Here is a 10,437-nt window from a genome sequence, read left to right as displayed (position 1 = left end):
TGCGGGCAGTTGGACATACTGAAAAATGCTCTAAATGACAGAGGCAGCTTACAGTAGAAAAAAATACAATTCAATTCTCTGCCGGCAGCTCTGGTGGACATTCCTGCAGTCAGCATGCCAATTGCGCACTCCCTCAAAACTTGAGATCTGTGGCATTGTGACAAAATGGCACACTTTAAAGTGGCCTTTTGTCCCCAGCACAAGATGCACCTGTGTAATGAGCATGCTGTTTAACCAGCTTCTAGATATGCCACACCTGTCATGTGACCAGATTACTTTGGCGAAGGAGAAACGCTCACCTTTTATTTATTTTACCGTTATTTACCTGGGATGTAAACAAATTTGAACACAAAAATGTGAGAATAAGCTGTGAGAGAAATTTGACATTTCTGGGATTTTTTTATTATAGCTCATGAAACCAACACTTTACATGTTGTTTATATTTCTGGTTAGTATAATTTAAGAGCTTTGAAAAAATAAATCGATGTGCAAATTTGACACATACCTGACTGAAAGTTGTATTAACTACCAAAGGCGCTTGGCTTCTACAAAGTATTGATCTCAGTAAACGAGATCTATTTCATTTTCAATGTTGCTAAAACTTAAAATAACATGCTTTCATTATGTCACTGAGGTATTTGCACAGAGATGGTTGAGAAATATTTCAACCATTCTGAAATCAGGCTGATTTATAAAAATGTTGTTTTTTTTTAAATAAAAAAAATTGTGGAGTAAGTCAAGGGTTTGAATACTTCGAAGGCACTGTGCATGACAAATATTCTCTCTTACAAACCAATGTGGTATAGACAGACGGAAAGTAACGATGAAAATGTGTTAATAACCACAAACGACAGCTTTGTTTTTATAAAAAAATGGGGTTTAACAGTTCCATTTTTCAGTACAAAACATTTGAAGCCCTGCCAATCAAACTGTAAAAATCAGGGGAAAAGTATGATTCACCCCGGTCCAAAAATAACATACATATTTTATCCTTCTCTAATTATGGGAAATATTACACTAACGGAAAAAAAAAAAAAAAAAAAACTACCAATCACTCATCGTTAGCCAATAGTAATATAAAAATTATCAATGTGATGTCCTGTTGGTCAGGTTAGTCCGAACACACGTCGTCGAACAGAGTCCAGTCCGAACACACGCCTCCACAGTTCCGATCAACAAGATGGCGTCTGTCTACTCTATGCAGTCTTCTGCTGGCCCTTCTTCCCGATCAGGGACTTGTGGATGTGGGGGATCACACCTGGAAACAGAAGCACAAGTGGTTAGATAGGAATACAAGTGAGAGTATGTTAAAGATAATGGAGATGTTGTTCATAAATGTACATCAGTAGTGTTGATTCAAGTACAAATTAAAATACAGGCAAATATGGGTTGGTAGTGTCGGGGCCCGTGCATGCAAGTTATTAAATAAGTGTAGTTTCTGAACCCACCGCCTCCAGCTATGGTGGCCTTGATGAGGGAGTCCAACTCCTCGTCTCCACGGATAGCGAGCTGCAAGTGGCGGGGAGTGATACGCTTCACCTTCAGATCTTTAGAGGCATTACCCGCCAACTCTAGTACCTGGAAACAAGTCAGCCAATCAGGATACGATACTGTATAGAACTCCATCGAAACAAAAATCTGTATCTGTGATCAACTGACAAGCGAGAGCTCGGGGCTATAATCTGCATTTGTCAAAATTGTATTATTGACAGTTATTTTGTTCAATGATCTCTACCTACATAGTACTCCAAAATACACTGCATGACAACTGCTCATCGAACACCTCATTCCAAAATCATGGGCATTAATATGGAGTTGGTCCCCCCTTTGTTGCTATAACAGCCTCCACTCTTCCAGAAAGGCTTTCCACTAGATGATGAACATTGCTGTGGGGACTTGCTTCCATTCAGCCACAAGAGCATTAGTGAGGTCAGGCACCGATGTTAGGCGATTAGGCCTGGCTGGCAGTCGGTGTTCAAATTCCTTCGAAATGTCTTAGAGGGGGTTGAGGTCAGGGCTCTGTGCAGGCCAGTCAAGTTCTTCCACACGGATCTCAACATACCATTTCAGCGCAGACCTCGCTTTGTACACGGGGGCTTTGTACACGGGGGCATTGTAATGCTGAAACAGGAAAAGGCCTTCCCCAAACTGTTGCCAAAGTTGGAAGCAGAGAATTTTCTAGAATGTAATTGTATGCTGTGGTGTTCAGATTTCCCTTCACTGGAACTAAGAGGCCAGGCCCGAACCAGAAGAAAAAGCCCCAGACCAACCTATGACCGTGCCACATTGAAAGTCACTGAGCTCTTCAGTAAAGGCCATTCCACTGCCGATGTTTGTCTATGGAGATCGCATGGCTGTGTGCTTGCTTTTATACACCGTCAGCCACAAGTGTGTCTGAAATAGAGCAATCCACAAATTTGAAGGGGTGTCCACACCGTAGCAGTCAAAAGTTCAGATACCTACTCATTCAAGGGAGTCTATTTGTTTTATATCAGACCTGTGAAATAACATACGGAATCACATAGTAACCGAAGAAGAGTAACTAAATACATTTTATATTCTTCTAAGTAGCCACACTTCGCCCCGATGACAGTTTTGCACACACTTAGCATTTTCTCGACCAGCTTCATGGGGTAGTCACCTGGAATGCATTTCAATGAACTTGTTTAAAGTTAAGATGGAAAGAAATTTCACAAATTAATGCATTTGAGCCAATCAGTTGTGTTGTGACAAGGTAGGGGGGCATACAAAACCAAATAGCCCTACTGTGGCAAGAAAAACTCAAATAAGTAAAGAGAAATGACAGCCCATCATTAAAAGACAATGAAGGTCAATGTGGAAAATTAAGAACTTTTAAATTTTACTCAAGTGCAATCGCAAAAACCATCAAGCACTATGATTAAATTGGCTCTCGTGCGGACCGCCACAGGAATAGAAGACCCAGAGTTACCTCTGCTGCAGAGGATAAGTTCATTAGAATTACCAGCCTCAAAAATAGCAACCCAAATAAATGCTTCAGCGTTCAAGTAATAGACATCTGAACATTAACTGTTCAAAGACAGTGTGAATCAGGCCTTCATGGTCAAAATGCTACAAAGAAACCACTACTAAAGGACACCGATAAGAAGAGACTTGCTTGAGCAAAGAAACACAGGCAATGGACATTAGACCAGTGGTAGTCTGTCCTTTGGTCTAATGAGTCCGAATGTGATTTTTGGTTCCAACCGCCGTATCTTTGTGATAAGCAGAGTAGGTTAATGGACTCACACAGATTATGTGGTTTCCACCGTGAAGCATGGAGGTGGTGGTGTAAGGGCTACTTGACCAAGGAGAGTGATGGTGTGCTGTATCTGATGACCTGGCCTCCACAATCACCCGACCTCAACCCAATTCAGATGTTTGGGATGAGTTGGACCACAGAGGGAAGGAAAAGCAGCCAACAAGTGCTCAGCATGTGGGAAATCCAAGACTGTTGGAAAAGCATTCCTCATGAAGCTGGTTGAGAGAATGCCAAGAGTGTGTGTGGGGACGTTTATTAAATGATTCCATGTTTGTCTTCACTATTATTCTACAATGTAGGAAATAGCAACAAAAAAAATGTATAAAACTCTTGAATGAATAGGTGTATATACACACACCTTCAGAAACTATTCAGACCCCTTGACTTACACACATTGTTACAGCCTTATTCTAAAATGTATTAAAAACAAATACTCAGCAATCTACACACAACACCCCATAATGACAAAGCGAACAGGTTTAAGAATTTCAATGTATTAAAAATAAACAGAAATACCTTATTTTCGCAAGTATTCAGACTCTTTGCTATGAAACTCAAAATTGAGCTCAGGTGCATCCTGCTTCTATTGACCATCCTTGTGATGTTGGAAAAGATTTGGAAAAGGTGCACACCTATCTATATTAAAAAAAAAGGGCCCACAGTTGACAGTGCACGTCAGAGCAAAAACCAAGCCACGAGGTCAAAGGAATTGTCCGTAGAGCTCCGAGACAATATTGTGTCTAATCACAGACCTGGGGAAGGGTACCAAAAATGTGAAGCATTGAAGGTCCCCAAGAACACAGTGGCATCAATTTTTTTTAATGGAAAAAGTTTGGAACTACTCAGGGTCTCTAGAGCTGGCCAAACTGAACAATCGGGGAGAAGGGCCAGGGAGGTGACCAAGAACCCAATGGTCACTGACAGCTCTAGAGTTCCTCTGCAGATGGGAGAAACTTCCAGGACAACCTCCTCTGCAGAACTCCACCAATCAGGCCTTTATGGTAGTGGCCAGACTGAACTCACCCAGTATTTTTATTTAACTAGGTAAGTCGGTTAAGAACAAAATCTTATTTACAATGACGGCATACCCCGGCCCGACGCTGGGCAAACTGTGCGCCGCACTATGGGACTCCCGATCAGAGTCTGGTGACGCGTCTAGCACCGAGATGCAGTGCCTTAGATTGCTGCGCCACTCAGGAGCCCTCATTAAGTGTCACGACAGCCCGCTTGGAGTTTGCCAAAAGGCACCTAAAGACTCTTAGACCATGAGAAACAAGACTGATGAAACCAAGATTGAACTCTTTGGCCTGAATGCCAAGCGTCACATCTGGAGGAAACCTGGCACCATCCCTACAGTGAAGCGTGGTGGTGGCAGCATCATGCAGTGGGGATGTTACGCAGCGGCAGGGACTGGGAGACTAGTCAGGGTTGAGGGAAAGATGTACGAAGCAAAGTAGAGAGATTCTTGATGAGAACCTGCTCCAGAGCGCTCAGGACCTACGACTAGGGGTAAGGTTCACCTTCCAACAGGACATCGACCCTAAGCATACAGCCAAGTCAACGCAGGCGTGGCTTCGGGACAAGTCGCTGAATGCCCTTGAGTGGCCCAACCAGAGCCCAATCTTGAACCTGATCGAACATCTCTAGAGACCTGAAAATAGCTGTGCAGCGATGCTCCCCATCCAACCTGACAGAGCTGGAGAAGATCTGCAGAGTAAAATGAGAAATTCCCCAAATACTGGTGTGCCAAGCTTGTAGCGTCATACCTAATTAGACTTGATGCTGTAATTACTGCTTCAACAAAGTACTGAGTAAAGAAAGGGTCTGAATACCTACGTAAATGTTGTGTTTTTTTATATACACTTGCAAAAACTTTTTTTAAAGGTTTAAGTCTGAGGCAGGGGACAATGTTAATACAAGGCTAAAAATGTAACAAAATATTGGGGGAAAGTCAATGGGTCTGAATACTTTCCAAAAGCACTGTATGTATGCATGCATGTGTACCAAGTCATGTTGCTAAATTCAAAAGTATACAATATTTTTCTTCATTTTTTTTTACGTTTCATCCCTGATACCATTCAAACCAATGACAGTTCGGAACTTGAGCCAACTTGTTTTTTTTGTTTTGTTTTTTTCCAGAACCTCAGTTCCAAACCCTCAAAATGTCAAACGATTCCGAGATCTATTAAAAATAAATAAAATGAACTCTTACACAGCTCTTTCCAACCCATCACAAATGGACTAATGACATTTTTTTAAATGACAGCAATTCAGAGTAAGTAACTCAAGAGAATATAATGGTCTCTGTCTCACCTCAGCGGTGAGATACTCAAGGATGGCAGCACTATATACAGCCGCTGTGGCTCCGACACGTCCGTGGCTGGTAGTGCGGGTCTTTAAGTGCCTGTGGATACGCCCCACTGGAAACTGGCAGGAACAAAACAGATGTGCGGTTAGGCGACTACGGGGAGGGGATGAATAGCTTCTAGCAATTAGAGTACACATGAACATTGAAACTTCACTGTAAATGCTGGAAACACACAAAGCTTTGCTGCTCTTTCTTTGAAAATAATGAATGGCATGCTAGGTGCACCACATCAGGATCTCTGTAGAGGTATTCAATCTTACCTGCAGTCCAGCTCTCTGGGAGCGTGACACAGCTTTCGCCTTGGCCTTACCACTGTCTTTTCCTGCCTTACCGCCAGCCTGGGATATAGGGGGCAAAACACAGAATATTACAAAAAGAAAAAATGGGACTTGAGTAAGACAGAAATCATGTAATTTGCATGCGAGCACTCTTTCCCAGAATGTCTTTAAATATCACCTGCTAAAACTCATGAAATTACCTCGCTGGTCATAAACCAACACTTGCTAGCAGTAACAGTAAAACGCAAGTGCTCTCATATACACAATTTATTTGCCAGTCTCAGGTACTTATTTTACTAATTGAATCTATCAAATAGGAAACTTAATGTTTCTCTCACCTTTTATTTTAATTGTGGATTAATTTACAAATGCATTCCAATAAGAAATGTACTCCGTTGATTGTATTATTGTACAGAAACGTGTTGACAATTTTGGGTCATAACTCACCAATGGCTGTCACTCAAAATAAAGACAACACTCCAGATTAATTAAGAGATCCATATTAAAATAGCCATTTATGAGGATTGTTAGCTAGCATTCCAGCTGAATCACCCTGTTCTTGAGGGCATACGGTTTCCCGCCAGTTACTAACCAGCAGCTGGAATCAAAACGTTACTAAGAAAAGGCACTGAAAACATGCTTTAGCACAGTTGCTCAAGTCCACGAGGAGGAGAATCCCGGGTAACTAGGGGTTGCGTGGCTAAAATACATTTTTACCAACATTCACACTATTGTAATAAAGTAGTCCATTTTTGATTGATAAACCCAATGAATTTGCCACTTCCTGAAATTGACTGATGCTATAAAAGGAAGAATAAGTAGCGAGACAACTTCCGACAGATGGCAATACTAACATTTGATTTTTGTAGAGAATCGCGGGACAACCCGACCGTACTTGAAAACAAATGGTCAGCTAGCTAACGTTATGGTATCCAACTAGCTAAATTATAGCTAACGTTGGTAGCCTCATAGCCGTTCAACCAAATAATACGAACGCAAAAATAGCTAAAGTAAGATATTTCTAACACGAATGAATACCAGCAATTACTAAACAAATAAAAGCTAAAAGTTTCACAAGTATGTTAAAAAAAGTAACCTAAATATCTCTAAGTAGGTATCGGTTGGTAATGCAAACTTGTTAGCTTATGCCAAGCTGGCTAACGCTAGCTTGGCATTTCTTTTTAGGTAATTTGAAGCAGCAGTAGCCGGTAATGCAATTACAACAAATGATATACCGAGCAGTCGTTATTAAAAGGATTACTACAAATAATAACCACATAACGTTACCATTTCAGCGTTTTGTTATTTGGTTGAGGAACTGAGGAGCTCGGAAACAATTTCTGTTGAAGACGAAGAGAAACAATAAAGTCCTTCAGGCTCGTAAAAGCTCCGGGACTCCTCGCGAGCGAACATTGACCAATGGGAATTCGTGTTGTTTCTTTGAATATTTTTCTTGCCCAATTACAGCGCTGCTTGTACACATTTTACCCATCCCCCACCGCAACTTCGGCATGTCCTTTGCGCACGAGACCAAGTAGGCTGGACTGCTGAGCTCGACATTGCCACTCAAAATGTATTTGTATTGATGATCAATATTATTCACGTGATTGACTAATAAAATGCTGAAACAATATATTACGTGCATGCGCACATCTGGATATTGCATATTCAGAAATACTCAAAGCACTCGTCTTTGATAATGCATGCATTGTATGCAGTTGCAAACTGACTGGATGTCCTAAAATATTAATTTGACTCACAATTGGTGTACAAAATCAATGGGTAACTAATTAGCTAGTGCACAATGAATTCAAAATACTCAGCAGTATTTTGCTAGTTTGCCTGAATATCTATTCGTTTCATGTCATTTTAAGACGACGAGGTTTTGCATTGCAATGCATTAGAAAAGTAAACCGCTTACGATAAATAATCGGGGGAAATCGTTGATTTCATCGAATTAGGAGGGGGCCGTTTTTTGACTGACAAGAGGAATCTACCAGTAGAAAATCAACAGTTTGTGGTCTGCTGTTGTAATTGGCAGGCGATTGGCCTATCAGAACGCAGTATTCAACGGTATGTTCCTCTGCGAATTGGTTAAGCGCGCGGGGGGCGGGGAGCAGAACCTAGGAAGGAGAGAATCTGGCTGCTGGTGGCGAAGATGGCGGACGGGGACAGTGGGAGTGAGCGCGGTGGCAGCAGTGGTGGCGTAGGGGGTGGAAGCGGCGGGTTTCAACACTACCAGCGGGACCAGGAGACCCAGGAGCTGGCCTCAAAGCGACTGGACATCCAGAACAAACGCTTCTACCTGGATGTAAAGCAGAATGCGAAGGGCAGATTCATCAAAATCGCCGAGGTCGGCGCCGGGGGCTCGAAAAGTCGTCTGACCCTTTCCATGTCAGTTGCCGCCGAGTTCCGTGACTACCTGGGGGATTTTATAGAGCACTACGCCCAACTTGGGCCTAGCAGCCCCGAGCAGATCGCTCAGTCATCCGGTGGGGATGACAGTGGGCCTAGGCGGGCCTTGAAGAGTGAGTTCCTGGTTCGAGAAAACCGAAAATACTACCTCGATCTGAAAGAGAACCAGCGGGGGAGGTTCCTCCGCATCAGGCAGACCCTCAACCGAGGCCCCGGGTTCGGAGTAGGAAGTGGCGGAGTCCCTGGTGGAATGCAGTCCGGACAAACCATCGCCCTCCCGGCCCAAGGGTTAATAGAGTTCCGTGACGCCCTAGCCAAACATATAGACGACTACGGAGGAGATGACGAGGAACTCGCCGGTGGCGGAGGAGCAGGGGGCTACAGCGAGCTTCCGGAGGGCACCTCTATCATGGTGGACTCCAAACGGTTCTTCTTCGACGTCGGGTCCAACAAATACGGAGTTTTCATGAGGGTGAGCGAAGTCAAACCCAGCTATAGAAACTCGATCACTATCCCGTTCAAAGCGTGGGGCAAGTTTGGAGGCGCATTCTCCCGTTATGCCGAAGAGATGAAAGAGATACAGGAGAGACCGAAGGATAAAATGTTTGAAAGGAGACCAGGAGGAGGAGTTGCAGGAGGAGAAGAGTCGGAGGGAGACGAGGTGGACGACGATTGATCAAGCCGGCTGCGCAATCTGATCAAGCTGTCTGACAACGTGACGCAAAGCTTGAATAGAAGAAAACCTATTTTGTGCATGACGTATGAATCGAACCTAAATACAAAAAAAAAATACAACAAAAAAACAGTGGAGTACAAAAAGTATATTTGACCTGGAAATACTCTCTATATAAGATAATGCGACCAGGGTCTCATTTTCAATGGTACCCTGAGGACATAAAATAATAGATTTAAACTACAAGATGGAAAGAAAAGATACAATAACAATTCATAACATTAGAACATCACAGTCATCATAAACAAATTGTTAGTAAATCAATCAAAAACAATTGCACACCTCAGTGAACTCATTTATCATCAGGGTTTTAAATCGGCCCTGGTGGTACCAGGTCATTTGTGCTAGCTATTACTAGTTGGATCATATGAGATTTTCTATTGATTAAAAAAAATAAAAGATTGTCAATGTAAAAAGTAACCCCACTCATGTTGCTCGCCCAGCAAATCCAGTTTCACAATGTTTTACCGGTAGAATATCTATTTTTAACTCTAAACAACTTACTTGGACCAGAACTATGTGCTGTATATAGTAACAAAAAAAAGTGAAAATGTGGTGTTTCTGAGCAAAGAAATGTGAAACTCAGCTTATCTAATGCACTGCTGTGTGCTCTGTCTTTAAAGTGGCTTTTACAGTCAGAGAACAACTGTATTGTTTTGGAATAATCTGAATCATTGTTCTAAGTAGGACACAGAATTGGGCATAGACAGAACAGGGAGAGAAAATAGCCTGGTCTCAGATCTGTTTGTTCAGTCTTACCAACTCCTGGGACCAGGCTAAGCAAGACAACCATTAGACCAGCATCAGACACACAGGCCCTAGTAACAGAAGAAGAAGAAAAAGGAAACACACCAATTGGTTGGTTGGGGAGTCATCGTGACCACTAGTGGCTGCATGCAGTGTGTCATGAATTGAAAAGCAGGGGATTCCCTCACCCTCATTTAGACTCTAATGCTGCTCAGCTCCCATAGTAGATGGTTGTTATACTGGTTCTATGATCTTCTGTCTTTTGGCCTGTGTGCCTGCAGGGATGAACATGATCTATCTATGGACATTTTACTAGGACAATGACCTGTCTGCCCTGTATTGTCAACCACAAGGATGGGAGGGAGTCTTGAATGTCAAATCCAGCAACCTGTTAGATCTTGGTGACTCCGAATGAAGATGGCTTAAGCTAGGATGACTGGCACTGGTCATTGTTTTTAGGGGTGGTTTTTAGGGCAAAATTTCCATTGAAATTAATTTTTAGTCCAAAGCTAGGCTTAATTCCTGTCTTAAATTATTTTTCAAAATAAATATATAGAAATATGTCTATTAGATGATGCCTATATGTAAAATGTATTGAGTATTGCTGCCTAAACTA

At 42.3% G+C, this 10,437-nt stretch overlaps 2 protein-coding genes across 3 annotated transcripts; one reads left to right on the top strand and one right to left on the bottom strand.

Annotated features, from left to right (window-relative positions):
- Nucleotides 1–375: 375 nt before the first annotated feature.
- On the bottom strand, nucleotides 376–7,323 carry LOC135513777 (histone H2A.V). 2 transcript variants are annotated; one of them, XM_064936694.1, is made up of 5 exons: nucleotides 7,214–7,323; nucleotides 5,909–5,986; nucleotides 5,594–5,707; nucleotides 1,449–1,578; nucleotides 376–1,258 (listed from the first exon to the last, which is right to left on the bottom strand). In XM_064936694.1, exons 1-5 carry the CDS (start codon nucleotides 7,214–7,216, stop codon nucleotides 1,197–1,199), a joined length of 387 nt encoding a protein of 128 aa, XP_064792766.1. In that variant the 5' UTR covers nucleotides 7,217–7,323; the 3' UTR covers nucleotides 376–1,196. The 2 variants fall into 2 exon arrangements, with proteins under 2 accessions (XP_064792766.1, XP_064792765.1); XM_064936693.1 differs by lacking the exons at nucleotides 5,909–5,986; nucleotides 7,214–7,323 and having other exon boundaries at nucleotides 5,594–5,791.
- A 724-nt stretch (nucleotides 7,324–8,047) lies between these two features.
- Nucleotides 8,048–9,254, top strand: LOC135513778 (transcriptional regulator protein Pur-beta-like). Its single transcript, XM_064936695.1, has one exon. The coding sequence runs from the start codon at nucleotides 8,085–8,087 to the stop codon at nucleotides 9,015–9,017; it is 933 nt and encodes a 310-aa protein (XP_064792767.1). The 5' UTR covers nucleotides 8,048–8,084; the 3' UTR covers nucleotides 9,018–9,254.
- Nucleotides 9,255–10,437: the final 1,183 nt, after the last annotated feature.

This window comes from Oncorhynchus masou, chromosome 25, assembly GCF_036934945.1.
Source record: "Oncorhynchus masou masou isolate Uvic2021 chromosome 25, UVic_Omas_1.1, whole genome shotgun sequence".
NCBI classification, from domain to species: domain Eukaryota; kingdom Metazoa; phylum Chordata; class Actinopteri; order Salmoniformes; family Salmonidae; genus Oncorhynchus; species Oncorhynchus masou.
Note: the sequence above shows the minus strand (reverse complement) of the source record. Positions and strands in the feature narration are given on the sequence as shown.

Excerpts from the sequence above, each read along its gene's own strand:
- LOC135513777 (XM_064936693.1), bottom strand. The coding sequence starts at position 5,791 with ATGTTCATGTGTACTCTAATTGCTAGAAGCTATTCATCCCCTCCCCGT. Across the intron at positions 1,579-5,593 it reads TTGAGTATCTCACCGCTGAG|GTACTAGAGTTGGCGGGTAA; the intron begins GTGAGACAGAGA and ends ACTTGTTTCCAG. Across the intron at positions 1,259-1,448 it reads GGCCACCATAGCTGGAGGCG|GTGTGATCCCCCACATCCAC; the intron begins GTGGGTTCAGAA and ends TTCTGTTTCCAG.
- LOC135513778 (XM_064936695.1), top strand. The coding sequence starts at position 8,085 with ATGGCGGACGGGGACAGTGGGAGTGAGCGCGGTGGCAGCAGTGGTGGC.